The sequence below is a fragment of the Dermatophagoides pteronyssinus genome, unplaced genomic scaffold (assembly GCF_027571235.1).
Source record: "Dermatophagoides pteronyssinus isolate colony J.1.1.1.1 unplaced genomic scaffold, Derpt_VIB-CSIC_2022.12 sq0003, whole genome shotgun sequence".
NCBI classification, from domain to species: domain Eukaryota; kingdom Metazoa; phylum Arthropoda; class Arachnida; order Sarcoptiformes; family Pyroglyphidae; genus Dermatophagoides; species Dermatophagoides pteronyssinus.
In genome coordinates, this window is record NW_027461527.1 from 3,329,341 (window position 1) to 3,357,327 (window position 27,987).

Genomic DNA, 27,987 nt, shown 5'->3' on the forward strand with positions numbered 1-27,987 from the left:
TTTTCATTTTTCGAATAAAATTCAGCTGAATTTTTTTTCAAAAAAAAAGAAAAAAAAGATTTTGGGTCATTAGTATAGGATAGGATCACATGTGGAATGGATACAACATTCGAATATTTGGAATGTTGACAAATTCCAAATTTATCCCAAAAAAATGACAACTAAAAAACGTAAATTATCATCTTCAACCAAATCTGTTGTTAATACTCTTGATTTGTTCAATAATAATGGATTGGAATTAGATTCTGATCTTGATAATTCTTATCAGTATGGTTATATTGATATAGAAATAATTAATGATAATGAATCTAAAGATTCTATGGACAATATGCTTGCTATTGGATCATTGTGTTTTGATGTACAAGATAGTTGGGAAAAAACGACCGATTATGATTACAATCTTACATATAATCATCTAATATTAACTGCTAGTAATCGTTATTATCTTCATGAATCAATTTGTTCCAAACAAATATTACATCGATTGACAACCAACCTGGATTTGAATTTGCCCAATGATTTCTATCGAAATTTTACCCGAAACATGGCTAAAGGTCGTCGATTTTGTAAAGCGAAAGCGATCCGTCATTCAAATGCTAATCTTGTGATTGATTGGTATTTATCATCAAGCATTGTATTTATCGATATGGTAACATTTAAAATTGCCATGACGACAACCAAAAATGATTTGACGTTGTTATTGATGGCATTCATTCATGGCAATCGGTTATTCGAAACTAATCAATCTCATGAATTTCGTAACAATACCGAGATCGAAAATTTTTATCAAACCATTGCTCAGAAACAAAAGAATGACCCCGGTTATTTTAATGAATTCGAAACGATTGTTATTGATTATCAAAATTTACGACCAAAATTATGGCGACATCAACAAATGGCTCTTAAATGGATGTTAATGCGCGAAACATCTAAAGAAAATACCAATGTTGATCTAGGCAAACAATTTGAAAAAATTCCCAATATAAAATATATTGATGAGAATTTGTATTTTCATTCAAGCCTTGGTCATTTTCTTACCGAAAAAGTATATCATGAATATATTGAACATCTGAAACAATTACCAACCAAAGGTGGTATATTAGCAGATGAAATGGGTCTAGGCAAAACAGTCGATGTAATCGGTTTAATATTGAATAATCCAAAGCCAACAACCACGAGCCAGGAAAATATAAATTTCATATTGACCGAACAGAATCTATTTCAACTATCAAATAATCCATTAGCCGGTGAAATACGTTGTCATTGTGGTATGATCGATCATAATTCAATTATCCAAATGAATGCTATCAATTTGGAACAATTACGTCAACAATGTCTTCGACAACAATATCATTTGGTTGATAATCTAATTCAATGTCTAATGTGTGGTCATTTTCAACATCTTGAATGTAGTAGCTATTCAATTGAACAATCACAAAAATTTGGTTATATTTGTAGCCATTGTTGGCCACAAATGGATCTAATCGATTCACCGGCTACATTAATTGTCTGTCCTACATCAATTTTAAGTCAATGGATACAAGAATTAAATCTACATATTGATGAACCGAATGTAAAAATATTCAAATATAATGGTGTCAAATGTAGAGGTAGGTCGATTAGAAAGTTACCTGATAAGTTTGTGTTGTTATGGTTTTAATCAATATATAAACATTTAGATTATAAATTTCCACCTGAATTGGCCGGTAATGATATTGTCATTACAACATATGAAATTCTAAAATCCGAATTAGATTTTGTCGCTGCTCATGATTATAGCCATTTACGTAATAGTCGTCGTTATTATACACCGGTATCACCATTATGTTCGATACGTTGGTGGCGTTTGATATTTGATGAAGCACAACTTGTAGAAGGCCGTACAACTCGAATATTTCGTATGGCTAAATCATTACATTCGATACATCGATGGACTGTGACTGGTACACCTATTCAACGAAATATTGAAGATTTGTTTGGTCTTATAAATTTCATTGGCGAACGACCATATAATGAAGAAAATGTTTGGAAGAATCACCTTTACAATCCTTTTTGTAATGGTTTGTTTCAAGTATTTTAGTTTAGCTACAATGTTAACTGATGTTAGAAACTTATATACAGGTGAGCAGGATCATTTAATTAACGTTATGACTCGATGTTTTTGGCGTGCATCGAAAGCATCAGTTTTTGATGAAATTCGTATATCAAAACCGATTACCATAATGGAACATTGTGATCTATCACAGATAGAACGTGATTTTTACCTACAAGAGGCATCAAATTGTCAACAATCAATGATGACCAAATTAATAACAACACCCAGTGAAATGAAAATTTCACATCTTAGCAGTACGGTACAATCGGTCATATTTACATTGGCATTGCGACTACGACAGATTTGCTGTCATCCACAAATGTGTTTGAAAGTTAAACTTGGTGATTATTGTTCACTACAGGATGTCCTCGATAAGATGATTGACGATGCTAAATATGATTGTGAAAAATGTCATAGAGAAAAAATTGCATCAATTAATGGAATGGCTGCCTGCTATCTGCTACAGGTATGAATGTTTGAAAAAAAAGATCTGTTCAATCTTATGGACATCTTAACTTTGTTTATAGAATGATTTCAAAACGGCCATCCATATGTACAAAGAAGCTCTTACATCTATAAACAATGTTGGTGATGATATTCGTACGGATAAAACACAAAAATATCATATTTACTATAATCTTGCTCAAATACTTGAGTTTGTTGGATGCACACAAGTCGATGTCAATGAACAGCCAATGGACCCATTCAATGGATCTGTATGTTTTTGCAATTGAATCTTATACTGTCATTATAAAACTAATTGCAAATTCATTAGCAATCTATTTTGATGCCAGGAGATTCTAAACCTTGTTTGCCATCATATGATGAATTGCCCATCGAACCGGATGATCGATATCTTCGATTGAAAGCTAAACAATTGTATCAGGACTATCTTAATACAGCTCGGCTTTCATTGCTAACAGCGGATCGATATCGACGGGAATTGATAAAAAAATGTGATCAAATCAATGAGAAATTCACTTTGAAAGGCTGGTGGCTAGTTCATGCCTTGAAAGAACTTTCTAAAGTGATGAATGTAGACGAAATAATACTCTCTTTATTGGAAATCCTCGGGGATAGCCGTCAACTAATTGATCCGATTGGACCAAGATCAATAGAATCAATACGATGGAAATTATGTGAATATCTAAATTCATTCGAAGAAGTTCGTCAACAGATTCGTGATGCATTCGTTCAATTGGATCATGAATCATTAAGTGGTAATCCGGATCGATATATAGATTGTCATATTAGACCACCAGAACAATCCGTGCCGGAAAGACCAGAACGATGTCATCTATGTAAAACAGAAAGTGTGATAAAAAATTTCGAAAAAATCATTTTTCAATTCAACAAATCCATATCAATCAATGTTGAGAATGAAGAGGAAAATGAAGCTGATAATTGGAATGAAAATTTATGTTTAGTTGCAATACGTAAATTGGGCGTTTGGTTTAAAAGTCGAACTGTCGGTTCGGCAATAGATTATGATGTTACAGTGGCCGATATTGACAATTTTAATCAATATATTGATGAATGTAAAAAAGAATATAAAGCACATCGAAAATGTTGGCGAGAATCATGCGAACTTGTATTACGAATCGATGAATTGAATCAAGCTCAAACTCGTTATGAACATGGTGTCGATTCATTATCATTGTTTCATCGTGATTCATCAGCTAAAGAAATGGCTGAAGAAAAACTTCGTACAAATCAACAACGGCTAAAATATCTGAACAATTTGAAAAGTACATTAAAAGATAAGGATAATATTGATAGTAAAGTATGTTCAGTTTGTTGGTTAGATCTTATCCGATATTCAGTACTAACATGTGGACATCTGTTATGTATTGAATGTATGAGAAATATTAGTAAACATTCGGAAACATCATCTAGATGTCCAGTTTGTCGATCACCATTTGATCATCTAAAAATTTGTTTTGTCGATTCAAATTTATTAATCAATAAATCATCAATGATGGGTATGTGATGTGTGATTCATGTGACTTTCAAACTTTTAATTACAATTTATAGTTGAAGGAAATTGGTCATCGAAAATAGTGGCCATTATTCGTCGTGTCAAACAAATTCAACAAGAATCTAATGATGAAAAAATATTAATTTTTTCCACATGGTTACGAATGTTACAATTGTTGGAAAAAGCATTACAAATGAATCATGTTGAATCTATATTGATTTCCGGATCAGGTGATGATAAATTTGCCATCAAAATTGATCGATTTCGAAAATCTGATTCATGTCGTGTATTATTATTGCCTACTCGATTTGCATGCAAAGGTCTTAATCTTACCGAAGCATCTCGAATAGTGTTTGTCAATCCTATACTGAACAAACGAGATGAGCTACAAGCAATTGGTCGTATCAATCGAATCGGTCAAACAAGGTAAACATTATATTTTTAAATAAATCATTTCATTAATCAATCTATGATAAATTAATATAGGCAAACCTATGTACATAAATTTATCATCAAAGATAGTATCGAAGAATTGATTGAAAATTATAACAAAGAATGTAATTATCGTACGAATTGTACAAATGGTGAATTTACCGATCTAACTGTTGGAGAATTTTGTGCTCTATTCAATGTCTATAAAGCTTAATCTCTTTTTTTTTTTTTGGTGATTAGTTATGATTAAATAGATCTTTTAAGTTGTTTAATCCAAGTTTACTTTGAAAAAGTTGAAAAAAAATTTTTGATTGTGATTGGAATTTCATTTTATCATATTGATGTCGCCCGATATGATTATCCGCATCGATTAATTAACTAAACGGAAGCACTTATCAAAATTTTATCTTATCAAATTCAATTAACCACTTAACTACCGACAATTTTTTTTTTCGATCATCATTTATAAGAAAATATAAAGAACTTGTTTTGGGGATAATCCTTCGATTTCGAATATATGACGACATTGACGATATATATACAGTGGTAAAGCAGTATATTTATGGATGGTACCACAACATACACATGTATGCATACACGATTCACAAACAAAACAAAAAAAAAATCTCTGTATTACAGTGGCCTTTGGTTTTGACTGGTTTGAGATGGGCTATAGCTCATATCAACATCAATTATCAATTTCAACAAAAAAAAAAAACATAAAAATATTTTGGTAACCAATTGAATTTGAAACGGGTGTTTGCTTTAAGGGATTTTTGTCTGTTTTCAATTAGCAAACAATTATCATCATCATCTTTTATTGAACAAAGGTTAAAATTTTTTGAATTTGGATTTGGATTTGATTAGTGGATGGATGATGATGATATTTTTATTGGCAAATATTTTAAAATATTGATGTGATCCTCGTCATCATCAACATCTTTTCATTGTTTATTGTGATCATCATAAGTGAATGAACATCATCATCACGTATAGCAAAAGATCTCTTTTTCTCTTTCTACGTATACCAAGTGTGTATTCTTTACAAGTATCAAATTTTATCTAGGCGTTTTTTTCACATTAAATATTTTCATATTAACTATATATGAATACGTAGCGTATTGGTTGTCATCATCCATCAATCAATCAATCAATCATTTGGTCGATTTTAAATTAAAATATTTTTCAAAAAAAACCAAACAAAACAAAAAAAGATGGCCTGGACTAAATATCAATTATTTTTGGCTGGATTAATGATTGTTACCGGATCGATTAATACATTAGCTACCAAGTAAGTTTATATCAAAACAAAAAGGGTTATGTTTAAAATTAATTATTTTTTTTAATAATAATTAAATTTCAAGATGGGCAGATGATAGTAAATCAAAAGGTCGTGATGGTAAAATAAAAAAATTTAATCATCCATTTTTACAAGCGGCGGCTATGTTTTTTGGTGAATTTCTTTGTTTCTTGGTATATAAATTAATGTATCATTATTATATGCGACGTAATAATAATGATGCTGAACAATTACCCGAATCGATTAAAGGAAATCGAAATTTTAATCCATTTATATTTATGATACCAGCATTATGTGATTTAACCGCTACATCAGTCATGTATATTGGTTTAAATATGACTAGTTCATCAAGTTTTCAAATGTTACGTGGTGCATTAATCATATTTACCGGATTGTTTTCCATAATATTTCTTAAACGACGTCTTCGATTATATCATTGGTTTGGAATGTTTTTAGTTATTGGTGGTTTAATTATTGTCGGTTTAAGTGATATGTTATCTAAAAATGAAAATAATTCAACAATTGGTGATATACTTATTATATTGGCACAAATTGTTGTTGCAACACAAATGATTGTTGAAGAAAAATATGTTTCCGGTTCAAATGTATCACCATTACAGGCGGTTGGTTGGGAAGGTTTATTCGGTTTTGTTATGTTGTCCATATTATTAGTACCAATGTATTTTATTAAAATCAAAGGTGAAATGTTTAGTACAAATCCTGATAATCAAATTGAAGATGCTATCGATGGTTTTTATCAAATTTTTAATAGCTGGGAAGTTGCAAGTGGTATATCCGGTTAGTTTATAATTCATTCATTTTTGTTTTTTTTAATAACAAGTCATTTTTTCTCCAAATTAGGAACAATTTTAAGTATTGCATTCTTTAATTTTGCTGGCATATCTGTTACAAAACAATTATCAGCTACAACACGTACCGTATTGGATTCAGTTCGAACAATTATCATATGGATATTTAGTTTGGCAATAAAAGTAGAGGATTTTTCTTTTTATAAATTGGGTGGATTTTTTGTATTACTTATCGGTATGGCTATCTATAATAGTGTATTCAATGGATTATTTTGTAAACATAATTCTGAAACATTAGTTATTAATGATGAAGAAGGTGAAGAAGCTGATGCTACATATTCACAAGATATTATTTCCTGATTTATTGATCTTTTTATATTTTTTTTTATTTTTCATCAACTACAATTGATTAATGTAAATCTTATTTTTGTCATAACTGTCATTTTTATAATGATAATGATGATGATGTGATTATTATCATTTATTTTTTTTATACATGTTGCATATTTTTCGATATATGATATATAATATTCATTTCATTTTCTAATTTACTCATTTTATCTGATTAATTTAATTTCACAATCAATCAAACAACCCGAACATCAAAAAAAAAAATCATCAACCCTGATGTGATTAAATCAAATCAAATTTTATTTTTAAATTTCAATCCATAGATGGCAGCACACAGATGACATAATTTTGAATTTGAATTTGAAAAAATTTGATTTTCAACTTTTATGTTTTTTTTTCAATTAAAATCAATGTGAATAAAAATTAACAAAAACATCATTGAAACAAAACAAAAAAAATAATGTCAAATTATCGAATAAAAAAAAAGAGATGTTTCATTCATCCAAGTTTTAATAAAATTGTTAATACCGATATGATGATAAAGTTAATCAAACGAAATAATTTTATCCAATCAGAATCAGGCTCCACTGAAAATGATTATTTCAGAGGGCAGGGTTAAAAAATGTTCGTACACACACATTCATTTGTGCTTTAAACGCTCACTGCAGTGTATGTAATGTAATGAGAAAAAAAGCCGCAACCACCTAACTTATATCATTGAGTATACACATAAACACGCTTTTTTTGTTTCGAAAAACAAAAACAGCGGCAGCTGATAGATACAGGAAAAAAAATAAAATACAGCCATACCCAAAACCAGTGCGGAGACAACGAAGAAAGAGAGAAAAATTAAAATTTTGATCGATTGATGGATGATGGTGAAATGAAATTGGTGAACAAAATTATCATGTTCAGTCGTCATTTGCATGTTTACGTTTTTGGTTTACGTTTTGTTTTTCGATTTCATATTTATCATTTGGTTGTATTTGCGTGATAAAAGAAAATTTTAATTAGTTTTTTTGTTGTTGTTGTTTTGTTTTTTAATTTTCTTTAAAATAATAATTATCATTTACAAAAACAAAAAATGTATTGATTTCTTCGAAAAACAACGTGGCTATTTTTCTCTTCCCTTTTTTCAATCAATATTATTGATCAGTTTGTGTTTGTTTGCTTCGATTGATGTTTGTTTGTTTATTTTCAACGTTTCAATTATCATCATTGAGTGGATGTTTTTTGTTTTGATTTGTTTACAATTGTTGTTTTTTTCGGTGTCATCGGTTGTTGTCAAATTTTAATCGTGAAAAAAAAACAAAACCATAATTTTCATTCAAAATTCGTGTCAAAAATCGTATACCGATACCATCATATCCATCATCAGTTATGGATAGCCAAATAACCGATGATGGTGATGGTAATGGTGGTGGTGGTGGTGGTGATGAAAGTGGAAGCGATATGGATACAACGACAAATGTAAGTTAATGTCAACTATTTCCACCCAATTTGATTTTTGATATTAACCCTTAACACTCCATATTTGATTTAATTATGGTTGCCATCATTGATGGCAATTTCTTTCCGGAAAAAAAACAACCAACCAAATAAAACAAAACAAAAAAATTTAAACAAAATTAAATTGTCAACCGAATTTTATGTAGGTGTTTTGTTCAAATGTGAAATTTTTGTTTTGTTTTTTGCTGTAAATAAAGTAATTAACAACATTTGATTTGTGTTTGTTAATTGATCAGAAATTTTCTCTTCATTTCATTTATTGATGCTTGATGAAATTTTGAAAGTTGGTAGCGAAAAAATTCTGGCAATCAAATTCTGTTCTGCTGCTGCTTCTTCTTCTTTCCGAATTCATTAAGTCAGTCAGTTAATCATCATAATGATGATAATGAATCGAATGCGTCGAAATATTCTGTAATTTTTTTTCTATAAAAAAATTTTTTTTCTAAATCAAATCCATAGTGTTTGGCAATGTTGAAATTTTTTTGCTGTTATTTTTGTTGATAAAATTAATTACACACATTCTGGATGAAAAAAATTCTGTGTTTAAAAGTCTGATGATGAATTTTCATCATCATCATCATAGTCGGTCGTGGTTGAAATAAAGCCAAAGAAATTGAAAATAATTTCAAATATTTATAGCTAAAATAGAAAAATAAAAATTTCAAATATAAATGGTGGCCTATGATGATGATGATTTAAAGAATTTCTTTTTCCTCCCCCCCTCTGATTTACGCATTTTTTTCGTATTCATATTTAGCCATTTCATTACACACACACAATTTAAAAAGGTGGCGTGCATGTCGAAGTGAGCACACGTGTTTTGATTTCTCATTTTTTCATATCTCCAATTTTTCTTATCGTATCTTATCTTCATCATCTAAAACAGCTCTTTTCAGAGCTCATCTTAAAGTTCGTAGAACAAGAATTCTTTTGGTACCATCATCAGCTCAATCGAGTTGGAATTAGTCCAAAAATGTGTGATAATATACTTCAGAAATTAGACGACTTGGAAACAAGTCTTTCGTCAAGATTGCAACAAATCACCCAAAAGCTGAAAGACAAATATAACTCAACAAGCAAACAAATAAACAAATCGGACATTAAAGATATCTCAACCATTATCCAACTAATCACATGCGAAATCGCAACAATGAAAGAAGTCGCTGTTCAAAATCAACTAAATGACACAAATCAACAACTCATGACCGAGCTCACAAACATTATATCAACTAATAAGACAAGACAACAACCAAGTTTTGCTCAGATTGTAAAGAATACAGACCATCTCAATCAACAAATTCATCAGAAACAAAAAGGTATCGAAGAAAAAACCATAATCATCTCTGCAAATGACGATCAATCCCCAACAAACATCCTTATACAAACCAACAATGCCATCAAGCACACAAGAAACGAAAATCGACCATTCAAAATCAACAAAATCATCAAATCCAAAAATGGCGCAATAATAAAGCTTCCACCTGAAGAAGACATCGACCAATTAATAAAAGACTTCAAAGAGTTTGATCAACTAAACAACATTGCATCGATCTACCAACCAACCCCACTCGACCCAACCGTCGTGCTAAAAGCAATATCAAAAATCACCAATATCAAAGAATTACCCGAAATCATATGCAATATGAACCCTCAGCTAAACGGTTGCGAAAAGAAAATGCAAGTACTTTTCGCCATAAAATCAAACACAGACGTGCAAGATGTTGTACTTCGAGTTTGTCCGAAAGTCTATGAAACAATCATGCAAACTGGACAAATTTACACTGACATACAAGTGGCAAGAGTAAAGGATAGAGTTTTTATTAGACAATGTCAAAAGTGCTTCCAATTCGATCACAGTTCCAATCAGTGCAAAAACCAAATATCCTGCATCACCTGCGGTGCCAAAGGCGATCACAACTGTACAAAAATCACCCGTTGCCAAAATTGTTCATCGCATCCTAAATACAAGAATAACACCGATCATTTACCAAACAACAAAGAATGTCCCCTATACAGTGACCAAATCAAAAAACTAATCCAAAAAACGTGCTACACTGGACTTGACCACGAAATCAAAATAATCTCGCGTAAATCAACCTCAAATGGAATCTAAAAAGATTAAAATCCTACAACAAAATTTAAGAAAAAGCATAACAGCCTCGAACGAAATCAAGTCCTTAATCAACAAACACAACATTGACATTATCCTGCTGCAAGAACCATATACATTGAACGACAAAGCCATCTTTAACATGAAATCAACAATATATCATCATCAGCAAAACTCATCAGCCATCTACACAGCCACAGTAGTGATAAATCCCAGCTTATCAACTAGTTTGCTCAACGATTTCACCAACACTTTTGCAACAACTATTATGATTCAAACCGAATCCAAACCAATAATCATCGCAAATCTCTACATACATCCAAATCAATTGAGCGATATTCACATAGAATTCTTTCAATCTCTGCTAAACAAATTCAAAAATTTACCAATCATCATCTGCGGCGATCTAAATTCTAGAAGCCCAGTATGGTTCGATCGCTTCACAAATAATAATGGTAAAAAACTCACCGATATTATCGACAACAACGACCTTTTGGTACACAACAATCGCAGTCCTACTTGCAGGGGCAGTAGTATAATTGACCTAACAATAACTAACAAACATTCACATAGCCTTATTTTCAACTGGAAATCCAACCAACTTTCCCAGATTTCTGATCACACTGGTATCATCTTCGACATATCAATACCTACAAAATTCCTGAAAAAAACAATCAATACTACTTGGAAATTCCAAGAGACCAACGCGGACTGGGAAAAATATGTCGAATCTATTGATCTACCGCATTTAATTTCAACGCTAGAAAAAGTCAATAAAGCAACATCAGTATCTGATATCGATCTCGCTATTCAAAGCATCACTAATATACTTAGAGAAGCAGCGCATCATTCCCTCAAAACTAAATCATTCCGTTTCAAAAACCAATCACAACACTGGTGGAACAACGAATTAGAAACCCTCAAAAATCATTTCCATTACATCAGAAATCTTTACTACCGCGATAAAAACTCAAACAATCCAAGAGTTGACAAACCAACTTTCACCTCAACAAGAAATGCGTACATTAACGCTATAAACAAAGCTCGAAAAGCCAGTTGGCTTCTTTTCATCGAAGAAGTAGAAAATAATTCTGCATTTGGGAACACCTTCAAAATGATAAAACAACACATAGCAAAAACCGATCACGACCTTCCAATTCTAAATGTGCTAGCACGCGATCAAATACCGACAATGAAGAAAATTCTAAACAAACTTTTTCCTGACGACGATAGCTCATCTGATTCAAACGAAAACCGCGAAATCCGAAAGCATCAAATTAACTACTCAAACACCCAACAAATCAAATTTAGCGAGGAACAAATCTCAGCTATCATCTCAAAACTAAACCCGAAAAAAGCTCCGGGCATCGACTCAATCAGCAACAACATGATTAAAAAATCAGCTCATATCATCTTGCCAATTCTGACTACAATTTTCAACAAGTGTACTGAATTAAGCTACTTCCCTTCAGCATGGAAAATTAGCTTTGTAAAAGTTCTCAAAAAACCGTATAAAACAGACTACAACGATCCTAAATCATATCGTCCAATCTGTCTCTCTTCAAACCTCGGTAAAATCTTCGAAAAACTTATCCATAAAGAACTTAGTCTTTATTACCAGCAAAACGACATTCTAAGCAGAAATCAACACGGTTTTACTCCAGGAAAATCTACGACATCAGCATTAATGGACATTACCAATACAGCCTTACAATATAAATCATCTCACAAAGTTGCAATTATAACAATAGACATAGCTGGGGCCTTTGATAACGCCTGGTTTCCTGCAATCATTAAACAATTAGACCGTCACAAAGTCCCATCAGACATTTTAAAATTAATCCAATCTTATTTATCAAACAGAATAGTGGAATTCTCGCACTCAACCAATAAATGCAGAAAAAACATCTCCAAAGGATGCCCCCAAGGGGGTATCTTCTCACCAACATTATGGAACATTCTGCTTGACGACTTACTTAAAAACTTCAACATCGACAACGCCAAAGCAGTAGCCTTTGCCGACGATATTACAATCATAATTTGGGAAAATGATCTAGTCAAACTGAGGAACAAAATTCACAAATGTCTCGACTTCACTAACAACTGGTGCAAAAAAGTTAAGCTACAAATCAGTCTGCCAAAAACCAACGTCTTATATCTTCACAACAACGAAAAAATACCAATTCATTTCAACAACACCATCATTCAACCTTCATCAGAGATAAAAATACTTGGAGTCATCATAAGAAATCATCGACACCGCAACAAACTAGACTTCAAAGGCCACGTCAACTACATCATCGCCAAAGGAAACAGACTAAAAAATGCAATATATACATACTGCGGAAAAACCTGGGGGATCGATGCCCAAAAAAGAATCATCCTACTAAAATCAATGATCAGACCGGCTCTGGCCTATGGCGCGGAAGTGTGGTACCCACACATCACCACTAAGGACGCCAACCGTCTAAATTCCCTGCAATACCAAATAATAAAGAGATGCATATTCGCATACGTCACCACACCATTGTACATAACACATTTGCTTGCCAACATTCCATTATTAACAGACTTTCTTCATACAAAAGTGATACGATTTAACATGATTAAAGACACCAACATACAAGACAGACAATTCTTAAATGAGCTAATCGCTAATGTAACCGAACACCACATAAATACAAAATTCAAATACCTGTTGACTAATTCAAATGTGACATTTAAAAGTTTCTTCGACACAAACATCCCAAAATTCGTAACACCTAACAGATACACTACACCCTTCTTCTCAGGCCATGGTCCTTTTGCTTACTATCTACACAAAATCAACATAAACACACACCCATGTTGCCAATGTGGAGAAGAAGAAACATCATTACACACAATCTTTTGTCCTTTAAACACAAACATTACATCAAAATATTTTCCACATGATACATCCACAACAAAATTCACAGAATCAAAACAAAAATATAAAAAATTTACTAGAATGTGCAAAGAACTGTATTTCAAACAAATCATGATACACAACACAACTTACACACATGTAAATACATAACACTTTTTACACTTTACATTTATTTTATACTTTATTTTATTTTACTTAAATAGTGCAAATATCTTCGGATAGCGCACAGTAATAAATATTATTATTATTATTATTACACACACACACACCACCAACACCATACATATACAAATGACAGCCAGATATCACCAAAAGTTTGTTTTTTTTTTTGGGAAAAGAAATGAAGAAATGAACATGGCAATTAATATTTGTTTGATTGCAATATGGCAATCTTAACACTCTCACTCTCACTCTCTCTCTAACTTTTTCCTCTTCTTTTTTTGTTTGGAAAGATTAAATGTACTATGCTCCATTAAAAATAAAATGGCGTGGGCATCAATTTTTCTTAACTTAACGGTCGATGTATCAAATGGATTTGATTTTTGGTTGAACCAGAATTCTCTCGACATTTAGAAATCAATTTTTCATTTTTCATCATTCCTCGAAAGCGCTAAAAAACCATGTTGATCAACAAAGGGACCATAAAAATTTTTTTTTTCCTTTTGTTTTTCAAATGACCATGGAATTTTCATTTCTTTTCTGATTAATACCATGTGCGCACATTGCTTAAAAAAATTTACCACGAATTTTTTTTTGATATCAATTTCGACCAAATTTCGATTGGACCTTTTCTTGAAAGTTTCAATTTTTGTAGCCATGTTGTCCTGCATATTTGCTGCTGGTAGTGGTTGTTGATTAACATTCAAAATGATCGATACAGACGATAATAATCATAATGATGATGATGATGATGGTCAGTTTTTTGCAATGTCCTCCTCATAATATTTGACCATCAAAACAAAAAATCCTATTGCCCGAAGGCAAAACCAAAAACATATAGCGAACGAATGAAAAATGTTTTTTACATTCGATGACGATTATAAAAAATGCAAAAAAAAAATATTTTAATTCCTTATTCCTTTCTCCCCCCCTCACATTTGACTAAAAAAATTTGATAATTCTTTCCAACAACAACAAAAAATGAATTATGTTTTTCATTTCTTTTTCTTTCCAATTGTCGTTGATTTTGGCTGGTGTCAAATCCAAAAACAGAAAAAAAAAATCGGGCTGTCAACAATTTAGATTTGAAAATGAAATGAAATTAAGTTTTTTTTCTTCTTCTTCTTCTTTCGAAACTTTAATGCAAATCAGAAAAAAGATCAAATAAACGAGAGATCAACATATGGCACACATTTGTTTTGTTTCGAAATTCAAATTCAAAAAATAAAATAAAAATTTTTTTTTTGATCATTTTCTGGTCCTCTTCAAATTACCAAAAACATACTCGATCAATTTATTATATTTTTTTTTTTTGCTTTCGCTCTAAAATCAAGAAAATTTATTTATTATTTTTCTTTCTCGCTTGTTGAATTCAATATTCAATGGTTGTTTGTTCAGAGAAGAAAAAAAAAGTTATTTCATTTCAATGATGATTCTCGCCTCATGGTTTTTTCTTTTTTTTCTTCGTCTTTGAATAAATTTTTTTTTCATTTAAATAATGATGATATGTGCGCTATGCTATTTATGGATTCCATGGAATTTAAGATTATTATGATGATCATGATGATGATCATCAATAATAATATAACTCGATCAAATTTGATGATCATCATCATTTAAATTCACAAAAAATGTGTGTCTGTGTTTATATGATGAAAGTAGTGGTATGAGTTTGTGTGTGTGTATCATCATCTTTTTTAAAAGTTTTTTTAAAAAAAAAGAATAAATTGAACGGATGTATTTTGAATTGATTGACGACAATTTTGCAAAGAAAAAAAAATGATGACGACACACACATGTGGTAAACACATTTGGTTTATATTTTTCCAAATTTTTCAAATATCAAATGAAATTTGATACCATTTTTTTTTTTTTTTGAATTGAAATAAATAAAAAAAAACTTAATGGTCATTTCAGACTTTAAAAAAAAGACTTTTTGTCATTATACATTGACCAATGTGTCATGTCATTTGTGTATGTGCGTTTTTGAGGCAGGGATTATTATATAATAAGGTGGTGGTTGGTTGGTTATTATTTTTTATAATGAAATGAATTAAGCCACACCACATTTTTTATAAGCCAATCATTTTTTTCAAATGAAGATTGGTTGAATGAATGAAAAGAAGAAACCTCCTCATTTTTAATGATGATGATAATTTTGATGATGATGATGATCATCATCAAGCCAATCGATCAAAATCATCATCATTCAGTCATTCATTCATTTTTAGTCATCATTTTCAATATTAAATAAAAAAAGACCTATAATAGGATAAATTTTTATATGAAAAAATCAAATATCAAATATAAACATGTTGAGATGTGTGGTAATAATAATAATTATCCAAATGAATTATGATGATGATGATGATGCCAGAAAACAAAACGAAACGAAAAAATGGTGATAATTAAGATGGCAATCGATGTGTGAGAAATCTAGTTTTTGTTAAATATAATAATATGGATTCGAGAGTGGAGTCAATTTTTGTTTTCAAGTTTCTTCTTTTTGTTGGTGATAAATGAAATGAAAAAAAAAGATGTGATGTGATGGCCCATTATAATACATTAATGATTAGCATTATGAATGATTTTTTTTTTTGCTTTTCGGTTCGGTAATAACACTATTTATTTGACATCTCTCTCTCTCTCTCTCTCTCTCTCTCTCTCTCTCTCTCTCTCTCTCTCTCTCTCTCTCTCTCTCTCTCTCTCTCTCTCTCTCTCTCTCTCACTTGTTTTTCTTTGCTTTTTTCGCTTGTTGTCACCGTAGACGCCGCCATGGCTGAAAATTTCAAGTCGAGTGTCGAAGATGATGATGATGAGAAAATTTGAGGAAACATTACTGGAATAGTTTGCCATTTTTATTCGAAAATGATTTTTCATTTCGAATTAAAGGTGGCAATCATCATTCGATTCAATCGATTTGATTATTGATTTAATAACACATTCAGTGCACTCAGTGTGTGAATTGCAAGACGATATGTAAACAAATCGTTTTTCATCAATTTTTTTCTTTTTTTTTTTTGGGAAAAAAAAAGATAATGTGGGGGAGTCATCAATAACAACAACAACAAAAAAGGAGGGCCATTATCATTACGATTTTTGAAATATTGATTGCAATGAATTTTTTTTTTTTTTTTTGACAAACTTGTTGAATTTTTTCTTTTGTTCTTTGTTCCCCTCTCTCTGTGTGTTGAAAAATTCAAAGTTCAAGTTTCTTCTTTTGATTGGGTATTGATTGATAATTGTCTTTTGTGGTAAGTGAGTGGGGGGGAGAAGAATTCAATTCAATATTCATTCATTTGATACCCTGTTGTTGTTGTTGTTGATGATCATTCGATTTTTTTCTTTGGAAATTGATGTAATTAATAATAATCATGATTAGGAGGGGGGATGAGGAAATTTCAATTTTTTTTTCTTTTGATTAGCAAATTTTGTTTGTTTGTTTGTTACCCAAAAAAAAAAATTGACAAGTGATGAATGTTTTTTTCTCCTTCTCATTCGAAAATATTTCAAATGATAAACTCTATTGTCTTTAGCATCCTTCAGATCATACGATGTATCCAATAATACATACAAAGTTTATTGGCTGTCTATAAAAATGATGGTGGTTGTTCGGGTCAATCGATGATGTTTGTTGATGATGATGAAAAATTCATTTAAATTAATCAATTTTTCTTCGTTGAACAACTTTTGATAGCACTACTTGATTATTCGAGAGAAAATTAAGTTTGAAAAAAAAACATTATCAACAAATGGATTAATCAAATTCAGATGTTTTCAGCCAAATAAAACATACAGCAATCGAACAACCAGGGCGCTTGTCTTGTTTAGTTTTTTTTCATATTTCTGGTCATTTTTTTTCTGGTCTTTCTCTTTGGCCAATAATCGATTCGATTATGATCAATGATATCATTTGTTTTTTTTTGTTGTTTTTTATATGATCATGATGATTGGAATCGTGATTTTTGTTTATTTCATTTTCATCATTTCATTCATTTATGATTTCTTCAATCTTTTTTTTTTTGAATAATCGAAATATGTCTTGCCCGTTTTTTTCTATTTCGACATTGGTTTCTTTCAATTTTTTCTGTTTGTTGCTTACTTCTCCCTTAATTTGAAGGATTTCAATATTACAATTGTCCATTTTTATTTGTTTGTTTGTTTTTTCATCTTTTTCTCTCTATGGTTGAACTAAACATATCTTGTTCGTTTAGCCTGACTGCCTGTTTTTTGTTGTTGGTGATGATTTATAATTAATAATCTCTATACATCATCATCATCATCATCATCATCATCAGGTACATACATGCATATCATATCATATCCCCCCTACCAAAAAAAAAAAATTATGATGATTAATATCAATTCCATTTATTCAACATCATCATTATTGTCTTTATATCTCTAAGAAAGAAAACTATGTTTGGTACTGACCTCCGATCCTCGATGATATTTGTGTGTGTTTGACACGATTGTATATCTATTCATTTTCGTATATCTTTCTCTCTCTCTAAATAAGGGGAAAAAATATGTAACAAACGAGAGAAACAATGATATGATATGTTACTTATAAATAAAATAATATTTTTTACATTTGGGTAAGCAGCAAAATGAAAATACATACCATTTTTTCCAAAAAAAAAGATTTTCATAAATTGTTCATGTCATCAGGTCAAATTGTTTTCTGGTTGTTGTTGGTTTGACCATTTGGGAAAGACGAAGTAGAAAAAATCTTTGAAATAAATGAATGAATCTAGAAAATTTTTTCTTCATAAACACACAGCATGATGATTATCATTGATGATGATGATGGTCAGACTAATTATGAATTCTTCATCATCATCATCATCTAATACAATGGATTAATGAAAAAAAATTTTTGGTTTTGGGTTGCTAAAAACAAAAAAAACAAAAACATAATTAATTAATATTTTTCAAAATAATCATTGATCATTCTTACATTGTTTTTTTGATATTTAATTTCTTTTTTTTTCTATTTACAGAATGATATCCATAATACAGCGAAAAATGGTTATGTTGATGATGGCCATGAAGAAGAACAAGAAGAAGAAGAAGAATTATCGGATGATGGCAATGATTTTGATGATAATAGAAGTGATGGTGAAGATGATAATCATTCAAATATTGTTGATGAGGGTGATGAGGATGATGATGATAAAACAAATATTATGACACAAAATGATAATAACGGTATTATAACGGAAGATAATATACAAACAGCAACTGCTGTTGCAGCAACAACATTATTAAATGCAATGAATCGTTTAAAATCGGAAACAGATTTAAATGTTACTACTGAACAAGTTGCTACTGAATTATTATCAAGACATTTTAAACAACAACAACAAAAACATCGTCAACGACATTCAGATAATGAGGATGATGATGATGGTGAAGATGAGGATGACGACGAACAGCATCATGAAAATATGAATGATAATAATTCATCATTGATAATGGATGATTTATCTGATATGAATAATTTTAAATCTGAACATCATCAACGTGAATTAATGTTAGTTGCAATGCAACGACAAGCAGCACAAATGGCTGCTGCAGCAGCAGCTGCCGGTTTACCAACTGCAGCACATTTTGCTAATTTAGCTGCATCGGTTGGTAATTTAGCATCATCCGGTGGTTTTAATACAAATACATTTGGTCATCAATTAAATACGGCATTAATGAATAATCATCATCATCCACATCATCATCATCATCATAATCATAATCATCATAATCATAATAATAATAATCATCATTCATCAGCATCACCAAGTCAAACATCAGGTTCATCGAATCATTCAACAACATCACCATCAACATCATCAGCAATGCATATTCAAAGCATTGAACCAGGAAAAGGCTATACTTATGAAGAACAATTTAAACAGGTATGATTTTTCTAAGATTCGTCATTTTTTTTGAATTTCCGTTCAAAGAAAGTTTTTAAGAAAACAAAACGATCCTGAGAGTCAATCTAAAAAGACTGAGAAACAAAAAAAAAAAATAGTGAGAGAAAGAAAAAAAACGTAAAAACAAATAATCATCGATTAATATTTACCTAATGGGTGTCCCCAATGTAATATTACATCCAATGATGGTTGGAAAATTTTTTTTGAAAAAAAAAACAAAATTCAAATTACTAAATTTATTTGATTATTGTTGAACAGAAACATTAATCGACAATCATCATCATCATCAAAAAAAAATTGGTGATCAATATTGTTCACACACAGGTGGTTGATTTTTTTTTTTATTTTCCACCTTGATAATGATGTGTATACAAACCAAAACCTTGCCGACAATGATGATAAGTAGCCTTGATTGGGTTGGTTATTCAATATTATCGTTATTTGTGTATGTTTAGATATATTCTTCGACCTTTACCACCATCATCGATGATGATTGTCTGGCCTTTTTATTCTTTCTTTATTTCTCACTCAAGAATGGTCAACAATACACAAACAACAAAAAAAAACGAAAATTTTTATTTTCTCAGGCTATAAAACTGAGAAAATAAAGTTTTTTTCTTTTTAAACAGGAACAATTAAATTATAAGCAAAAGTGGCCAAAAAAAAATAAAAAATATTTTCATAATGTAAATGATTGATTTTTGGGGGAGAAGAGGATGAGAGAAAGAAATAGGGGTGACACATAAACATTCGAATTCGAATGTTTTTTTTTTTTTTTTGATTGTTGAAATAGAAAAAAGACAATTTAGGTTAATATAGTTGTTTCCGACTTCGGATCAGGATTTTTGAGTTAATTTTTAAAATTTTAGCCGAAAACTGGAGAAAAAAAATCAATTAATTATTTGATGATTAAACAACAACAACAACAACAGATCATATTTATCATTGATCACATTTTGGATAAACATGACGTCAAACATTTAAGAAATTTTATTTGTTTTTTTGATTATACAAAGAACCATCATCATAATTAACTATCTTTTTTTTCATTTAATCATTTGCCATTTTCAAAGTTGATTTCTTCTTGTTTCTTGTTATTATCATTCTCTAATTATTAATCATAATAATAATTATGATAGCTTGAATGCAAGGAGAGAAAGAAAATATTTCGTTGTTTTTTGAATTTTTGATCGTTTCTCAGCTATCATCAATATATCAATTTCTCTCTCTTTTGAATAAAATTTTCTGGTAGGAAAATATAATGATCATGATGAATATCAAAGAAATGAAATATAAAAATGAAATGAAATAATGAAATGAAATAAGGAAAAAAAAAGATTGCTTAGTGCTCATCTCGCATGGCTGGTTCATAATTGATTGGTTTGAATTGAAATGAATTTGAAATGAAATAAGAATTAATTAGTCAAACATATTGACTTGAATTATTGTTGTTTTTTTGTTTTGAATGAAGATTGATCCAATTACAATCATCATTCAATTTCAATTCATTTTGAAAAAGTTTTATATAGGATTCAATTCGTTTTTGCGTAACTTGTTTTTTGAGTACAAAAAAAAATGATTCGATCGATTGATCAATTTGGTTAATCAATCAATCAATTTTCTCTCATTCTCTTTTCCCCTTTTTCAATCATTTTGAAAATAAAAATTATCAAAAGACTGCCTCTTTCAGACAAACAAAAAAGAGGCAGTCTTTTGATGATGATAATAATCATAAAAAACAATTGAAAAAAAGAGAGAGAAAAACTTCGTCGTCATCATCAATTTTTGGTAATTTTTTTTCTGTTGTTGTTGTTGATTTGGATTCGGTAGATTAATAATGCGTAAAATTTATGATCAACTTTTGAAAATCATAATAATTCTTTCATATTAGACAAAAAAAAACAAAACAGCAAATCAATTGAGTCAAACATAAAACAAAACAAAAAACTTACGAAGAAAAAAAATCGAAGCGGTGATGGTGGAAGCAATTTTTTTCTTCTTAAATTCATAATGTTCCACTCGATAAATTGAGCAACAATTTCTTGATTCGTTCATCACTCGATTGTTGATATGATGAAGAAGAAAAAAAAATTTCTGGTTTGATTGAACAAATTCTTCATTCATTCGGGGCCACTAATTATAGCCACCAAACATATTTTGGAAAAGGATTTTAAGAAAAACTTTTCTAATTATAGACCGATAAAACAATGGTAAAGAAACATAACTTTTTAGATTGAAACAATCATCATCATATTAATTCGATCCAATTTTTTTTCGTTGGTCTTACATGATGATTAATCTATGCAAATTACCACTATCACCTCTTGGCGAAACAAAAAACAAATTTTCTCCAAATGACACGTGTCCATGATAACAATACATCATCGTTCACCAATGATCATCAGCGAGGAAAAAAATGATGATGACAAACAAAAGTTGTATGACAAGTTGAAGGATATTTTCATTTCATTTCATTTCATTCCAAAACAAAAACAAAATATTATAATGATAATTATTATTATCTACCATCTGTTTTGATGATCATTATTTGTTGATGATGATTTTGTTTTGTTTTGTTGATGATGAACGAAAACATTGAAAAGATTGGAATTAATTATTTCTTGTTATTAGCATTTTTGATGATTATTTTTTGCTGTTTTTTTTTGTTTTTTGATTATCAATGATCATTGATGATAATGTCACGGTTTGATGATTCTCTTCTTCATCATCTATATATCGCACCAATGATGGTTATTTCTCTGGAAATAAATTTGATGTCAAAAATTTTTAGTTTTTTTTGATATGATAATCATACCTGATGATGATGATGATTATTGTTTTTTTGTTGAATAATTATAATCATCAAAAATGGATGATAATGATCATCGATAAACATTTTTATCCATATATTTATGGTTCCATTTCAAAGATACCCTTTTTTTCTATTTCGAATGTTAATGACCGGATTTTTTTTCTATTCGTTCTTTTCTATTTCAACCCCAAACAATATCCTCCGTTTATATAGCTATACGAAATAAGTGATGAACCAAAACGTAAAGCATTCCTGGATGATTTGTTTAGTTTTATGCAAAAACGAGGTAAGTTATAAAATTTCTTTTATTTAAATTTTTTTTTTTGATAATAACTGTTGAGGATAATGCACATCACGTGTGTGTGTTTGTCTGTTTTTCCTGTTAATTTGTTTTATTTCACAACAACAACAACAACAACAATTTGACCATCTGATTTCGAACGTTTTTTGTTTCAAGTAAATCGAGTAAAGAAGCTTTGTTTTTTAGCCAGAAAACAACAATATTTATGATCTTTTCTTTTTGGCTTTTTATTTCGTTCGATAATGATGTTTCGATAAATACTGAAAACATCATCATCAACAGCAAAAGCAACCAAACAGAGCAACATTCGAATGTTGAGCCTTTTTTCCCGGAATATTTTCCGTTTTCAGAAAGAAAGTTATTGAAATGAAAGAAAGATTCATAGTATTTTAAATTACTCGTGAACATTTTGGGTCGTTTGTTCGTTATTACCCAAAAACATTATTCGAAATTTATGATCATCATCATCATCATGATCAAACGTAACATCAAATCTACCACGAATCGAATATGTGTGTGATCATCGTAAATTCGGCAAAAACCAAAAAAGAAAACATTCGATTTCTGTGTGTGCGACTTATAAAACACCAACAACCTTACAATTGATGATGACCATCATCAATGATCATCAAACTGATGATGGTCATATTTTCTTTTTTTTATTAGTCACTTTGTTTCGTTATAAATTTTGATGATGATCATCATGGCTTTAAGTTTTTTCTTCTTATTATTCATCAGAATAGATCATATTACCACCACCACCACCATCGACTATCGACCTTGTTATTCAAATGAATTTGTTTTTTTGTTTTTCGAACAACGACCAAATGAAATAATTTTACATGGCGGTGAATATCTTTTTTTTTCAGATAAATTTTCCTTTCTTCAGTTTCGATAGTATTTTTGATCATTTTTTTCTTTTCGTTTGTAGCAAATCGAATGAAGGAGAGATTTTCATATGAATTTATTTATCATTCTTTGATTTAAAACAACAACCCAAATGACATTCAAAATAATGATGATAACCATATGGTTAATGGCGACGACGATGGTCAAAAATGAATGAAAAAAAAAAAACATTTAACCCCTTTTGGTAAACCAAACAAAAAAAACCGATTTGATAATCACATAGAGTTATTTCAATCAATCGATTCTGAATCCGATCGATCGATCGATTCATTTCGATATCATCGATATTTTTGTTTAATCATTAGACCTTGGAATATTTGACATACACACACACACAGCAAGCAGCCAAATGCTATGTTTTTTGTTTTGTTTTGGTTTGGTTAGTTTTAATTAATAGCCACACACACACTTGGCCACCATCAAAAAAAGCGAACCGCTTTATAAACCCCATTATTATAAGTGTTTTTTGATCATTCATTTTTTTTACTTGCTTACCTTGTTCGTTGCTTATTTTTTTCCAGGTAACAAATGAAATGAAATGAAAAAATATTTAAATTTCAAAGTCAAACAACAATTATTATTATGATGATTATTAGATAGATTTTTCTGGGTTTTTTTTGTTTTTGTTGAACATTTTCATTTGTTTCTCAAGAATTTTTGTTTTTTTTCATTTCAATCGAATGATTTTTTTTAGCCCAATTGGTTTATGTTGATTGGTGGTGGTGGTGTGTGTGTTTGATTATCAATTTTCGTTTTCTAGGGTATCAAGGGGTCTTGGCCGACTAACTGACTGGCTGGCTGGTTGGTTGGCTGACTGACTGACCAAGATAGTTTTTTTTGGCCGACTAACTAACTTGTCCATTGGCCATATAATTGCTTTGGCCTTGACTTGGCTTTTCTTTAATTTCAGTTTCTGATTGTACCATACATACACACAAGTAGGCCTCCTTTTCCCCCACATTCAAATCAAATCAATCTATAAGTTTTTTTTTCATTTTATATTTTATCGATCATCATCATCATTATTGAAATCTTTTTTTTTTTTGGTATAAAAAACGAATTATATGAAATTCAAGGAGAAACATTTGAAAAAAAATCTGGCACCAGTTTGACTGGAACCTTGTTTCGAATTGAATTTTTTCTGTTGCAATGATAGGCCTTTGATGGCCTTTAGGCCAAAATGAATGAAAATATTTTTTGAAGAAATCTAAATTGATAGCGAGAGAGAGGGGTTAATTGCATGCATTTTTTTCCTGTTTGTTTCATCCCTTTTATTTATTTATTTAGGAATTTTGTCTTGAATTTTCATTATGAAAAAAATATCTAATCTTATAGATCAATAAATAATTTTTTTGTTTTTTGTTTTTTTCGTTGTTGTTTTCCACCTTATTATTACTGGTTATTATTAATTTAGGTACACCAATCAATCGCATTCCAATAATGGCCAAACAGGTATTAGATTTATATGAATTATATCAATTAGTTGTTGCACGTGGTGGTTTAGTTGAAGTTATAAATAAAAAAATTTGGCGTGAAATAACAAAAGGTTTAAGTTTACCATCATCAATAACAAGTGCTGCATTTACATTACGTACACAGTAAGTTTTATTATTTTAAAAAAGATTCAGATAATGTTCAAATGATAATATATTTTTTTCGTAACAAAAAAAAGATATATGAAATATTTATATCCATATGAATGTGAAAAAGAAAAATTAAGCCAACCAGAAGAATTACAAATGGCAATCGATGGTAATCGTCGTGAAGGTAGACGTTCAAGTTATGGTCAATATCCTGATTTAACTAATTCACCACCACCATTACCATTACCATCATCATCATCATCAGCATTACAAACACCATCATCATCAGCAGTATCAGCTGCAGCAGCACAACAATTTCTTAATCGTAATTCATTGTTTGTAAATAGTGGATCATCCAATAATAATAATAATGGCCATTCATCTTCACCTTTAAGTCTAGTCTCTAGACATTTATTGAATGGTCATCATAATCATAATCATCGATCATCATCACAAGGTCATTCTTCCGGTATGTTTTTAGAATTGTTTTGGTCAATTTTTTTCAAAAATAACCCTTTACTTTATAGGAGAAGAAGATAATGCAAGTGTATCATCCAATCATACACCTTATACACATTCATTACCTGGTAGCGGTAGTAGTCATAATCATCATCATAATAATAATCATCATCATCAACAACAACAACATAATCGTCTTAATCCTAATGAAGCGCTCAATCTAGAAATAAATCCACGTAATTCATCATCAACAAATATTGCTGGCAATGAAACAATGACAACAACAACAAGTTCATCAGCAAAACTTAATTCATTAGATAGAAAAACTAATTACGAAGATCTATTTGGTGTTACGCCTAATAAACGATTCTTAAGCGAAGAGGTATATATTTTTTTTCATTTCATTTCAAACCAAAACATACAAAACATTCATCATTTTTCTTTTTCATCTTTTTTCTAGAATTTTTTACTAAATGCTTGTAATTTTCCAAGTACACATCTAAAGATATCAAGCAAAGGTATGTGATTCATTTCAATTCACCATCAATTGATTATTCCTTGTTGTTGATGATATAGATGGCCGAACTTTAGATGGACAACTTACTGTCAGTATGGAAATAAATGGCATACTTTATCATGGTATATTATTTGCTCAAACTAATAATCGTAACAACAACAACAACAGTGGCAGCAGCAACAAATGAAAACCAAAAAAAATTGATGATTCCTTTTATATACTCATAATCGACCAAATATCCAAATTGCTCATCGGATATCACAAATTGATTGTCCAAGCCAATCAATCTTAAATAGCGATTCGTATTCCGTCCCCCTTTTTTTGCAACATTATCAAACATCAAAACGAATCGAAAGAAAGAAAAAACTTTGGATTTTGATTCGATTATTATTATTATATATCCATATCTACTTAAAAAATATTATTGATTTCATCAACAATCAACAACAACAACATCATCAAATTTTAAATTGTTCAATTTGTATAGTGATGAACTTATTTGATTAATTTAATTTGATTTTGTCTATATATTTGATTTTTTTTTAAATTATTCCATCCTTTCATCAAACATCAAACATCATCATCATATTTGGACAATTTTTTTTTCTATTTATCAAATTCATTTTTGCTCATTTTTTTTATATAAAAATTATCAATCAATTTATGATATTGACCTTTTTTCTTTTGATGATCACAAATGTGCCTTTCACCCTTGCCCTCACACACACATGATGATCTTTTGATTTTATTTAAAAAAATGCCTCATTTTTTTGTTTAATTATCATTGATTGATTGATTGATTGATTTTATGTCACATGATGAAGCAATAATTTATATGAAAATTTCTTCTCTTTTTTTTGTCTTAATTTATACACAAACAAACAAACATTTTAGCAATATTTGACCTTTTTGACTATTGATGATCATCTACAAATCTTAAAAGAAATAAATGAAATTTTTTAAAAATTAAAATATCAGGTTGCTAATTTATTTTCATTTTACTGTTGTTTTGACAAATTTTATTTCGAACCAATACGTGTTCGTCGATTCCAGGAAAAATTTTCTGCATAAGTTTTTTTCAATTTACGACGTTCATGTGTTTCATCAACTTCATAATAATATCCATTACGTTCACAATAAGCAATAGCATCTTCTTTGGTTGGAAACCAAAGATATAGATTGGAATTAGGATCACCACTATTTTAAAATTAAAACAGGAAGAAAAATTGAAACAATTTTCAAAATCTTTGATTCACTTACGTTGATGTCCAACCCATCAATGGATTTTCCCATCGTGCACGATTTTCAAAATCTATTTTCCAATTTTGTGTATCAAAAGTACCGGATTGCATAGCATTCTTGGCTGGTTTATAGATTCGAACACGTCGTTCTTCAACCTGATCCAATGGTACACCAGATATATTTGACAATGTATTCGGTTCTTCAATGGTTATATATGAATTTTTAAGTTGTTGATCACGTGAAACTTGTTCCGGATCGGCTAAAACAATAGAATTATCTTCACATTCACCGTCTAGAAATACACCTCTTGTTATTGATGTTGATTTATATCGTTGTAATGATGTTGATAAGATTCTATAGAAAATCAACACATCAAAAATCAATCTTGGAATCTGATTTTGAAATCCAGCAACATACCTAGATTCATGTGATTGTAATTGTCGCCATGTTAATCCGATTAATTGTCGAAAAGCCATAATTTTAAAATTATTAAATAGGAAAAATCAAACAAAACAGAAAAAAAAACTTGAAAATCAAATGAGTTTTTTCGACCAAAAAAAAAAAACAGAAAAACAAACAA

At 30.0% G+C, this 27,987-nt stretch overlaps 5 protein-coding genes and 2 long non-coding RNA genes across 8 annotated transcripts; 4 read left to right on the forward strand and 3 right to left on the reverse strand.

Annotated features, from left to right (window-relative positions):
• The first annotated feature begins 119 nt into the window (after positions 1-119).
• Positions 120-4,777, forward strand: LOC113799727 (E3 ubiquitin-protein ligase SHPRH). The gene is made up of 7 exons (XM_027350415.2): positions 120-1,610; positions 1,680-2,060; positions 2,122-2,561; positions 2,623-2,811; positions 2,871-4,077; positions 4,130-4,499; positions 4,560-4,777. The coding sequence occupies exons 1-7, from the start codon at positions 155-157 to the stop codon at positions 4,717-4,719; spliced, it is 4,203 nt and encodes a 1,400-aa protein (XP_027206216.2). The 5' UTR covers positions 120-154; the 3' UTR covers positions 4,720-4,777.
• Positions 4,778-5,223: 446 nt separating this feature from the next.
• Tango9 (transport and golgi organization 9) lies at positions 5,224-7,483 on the forward strand. The gene is made up of 4 exons (XM_075825272.1): positions 5,224-5,536; positions 5,623-5,796; positions 5,870-6,603; positions 6,667-7,483. Exons 2-4 carry the CDS (start codon positions 5,720-5,722, stop codon positions 6,972-6,974), a joined length of 1,119 nt encoding a protein of 372 aa, XP_075681387.1. The 5' UTR covers positions 5,224-5,536; positions 5,623-5,719; the 3' UTR covers positions 6,975-7,483.
• A 271-nt stretch (positions 7,484-7,754) lies between these two features.
• On the forward strand, positions 7,755-27,137 carry LOC113799729 (uncharacterized). Its single transcript, XM_027350419.2, has 8 exons — positions 7,755-8,435; positions 18,655-19,563; positions 22,610-22,682; positions 25,021-25,204; positions 25,279-25,658; positions 25,717-26,030; positions 26,109-26,166; positions 26,225-27,137. Exons 1-8 carry the CDS (start codon positions 8,346-8,348, stop codon positions 26,350-26,352), a joined length of 2,136 nt encoding a protein of 711 aa, XP_027206220.2. The 5' UTR covers positions 7,755-8,345; the 3' UTR covers positions 26,353-27,137.
• LOC142646342 (uncharacterized) lies at positions 9,263-10,729 on the forward strand. Its single transcript, XM_075824974.1, has one exon. The coding sequence runs from the start codon at positions 9,448-9,450 to the stop codon at positions 10,585-10,587; it is 1,140 nt and encodes a 379-aa protein (XP_075681089.1). The 5' UTR covers positions 9,263-9,447; the 3' UTR covers positions 10,588-10,729.
• On the reverse strand, positions 15,930-18,537 carry LOC142646415 (uncharacterized). 2 transcript variants are annotated; one of them, XR_012847358.1, is made up of 4 exons: positions 18,276-18,537; positions 18,086-18,161; positions 17,448-17,980; positions 15,930-17,350 (listed from the first exon to the last, which is right to left on the reverse strand). It is a non-coding gene; the product is annotated as an uncharacterized LOC142646415 (long non-coding RNA). The 2 variants fall into 2 exon arrangements; XR_012847357.1 differs by having other exon boundaries at positions 15,930-17,980.
• Positions 21,308-22,681, reverse strand: LOC142646416 (uncharacterized). The gene is made up of 3 exons (XR_012847359.1): positions 22,400-22,681; positions 21,537-22,343; positions 21,308-21,463 (listed from the first exon to the last, which is right to left on the reverse strand). It is a non-coding gene; the product is annotated as an uncharacterized LOC142646416 (long non-coding RNA).
• On the reverse strand, positions 27,132-27,986 carry ND-18 (NADH:ubiquinone oxidoreductase subunit 18). The gene is made up of 3 exons (XM_027350414.2): positions 27,825-27,986; positions 27,426-27,761; positions 27,132-27,362 (listed from the first exon to the last, which is right to left on the reverse strand). Exons 1-3 carry the CDS (start codon positions 27,881-27,883, stop codon positions 27,185-27,187), a joined length of 573 nt encoding a protein of 190 aa, XP_027206215.2. The 5' UTR covers positions 27,884-27,986; the 3' UTR covers positions 27,132-27,184.
• Between the last annotated feature and the right edge of the window lies 1 nt (position 27,987).

What these genes read in the sequence shown, in the direction of transcription:
- LOC113799727 (XM_027350415.2), top strand. Translation starts at nt 155, where the DNA reads ATGACAACTAAAAAACGTAAATTATCATCTTCAACCAAATCTGTTGTT. An exon ending in TTACAATCCTTTTTGTAATG is followed by an intron (nt 2,061 to 2,121) that starts GTTTGTTTCAAG and finishes ACTTATATACAG; the next exon opens with GTGAGCAGGATCATTTAATT. An exon ending in CTGCCTGCTATCTGCTACAG is followed by an intron (nt 2,562 to 2,622) that starts GTATGAATGTTT and finishes CTTTGTTTATAG; the next exon opens with AATGATTTCAAAACGGCCAT.
- Tango9 (XM_075825272.1), top strand. Translation starts at nt 5,720, where the DNA reads ATGGCCTGGACTAAATATCAATTATTTTTGGCTGGATTAATGATTGTT. An exon ending in ATTAATACATTAGCTACCAA is followed by an intron (nt 5,797 to 5,869) that starts GTAAGTTTATAT and finishes TTAAATTTCAAG; the next exon opens with ATGGGCAGATGATAGTAAAT. An exon ending in AGTTGCAAGTGGTATATCCG is followed by an intron (nt 6,604 to 6,666) that starts GTTAGTTTATAA and finishes TCTCCAAATTAG; the next exon opens with GAACAATTTTAAGTATTGCA.
- LOC113799729 (XM_027350419.2), top strand. Translation starts at nt 8,346, where the DNA reads ATGGATAGCCAAATAACCGATGATGGTGATGGTAATGGTGGTGGTGGT. An exon ending in AACGATTCTTAAGCGAAGAG is followed by an intron (nt 26,031 to 26,108) that starts GTATATATTTTT and finishes TCTTTTTTCTAG; the next exon opens with AATTTTTTACTAAATGCTTG. An exon ending in TCTAAAGATATCAAGCAAAG is followed by an intron (nt 26,167 to 26,224) that starts GTATGTGATTCA and finishes TTGATGATATAG; the next exon opens with ATGGCCGAACTTTAGATGGA.
- LOC142646342 (XM_075824974.1), top strand. Translation starts at nt 9,448, where the DNA reads ATGTGTGATAATATACTTCAGAAATTAGACGACTTGGAAACAAGTCTT.
- ND-18 (XM_027350414.2), bottom strand. Translation starts at nt 27,883, where the DNA reads ATGGCTTTTCGACAATTAATCGGATTAACATGGCGACAATTACAATCA. An exon ending in TTACAATCACATGAATCTAG is followed by an intron (nt 27,762 to 27,824) that starts GTATGTTGCTGG and finishes GATTTTCTATAG; the next exon opens with AATCTTATCAACATCATTAC. An exon ending in TTGATGGGTTGGACATCAAC is followed by an intron (nt 27,363 to 27,425) that starts GTAAGTGAATCA and finishes ATTTTAAAATAG; the next exon opens with TGGTGATCCTAATTCCAATC.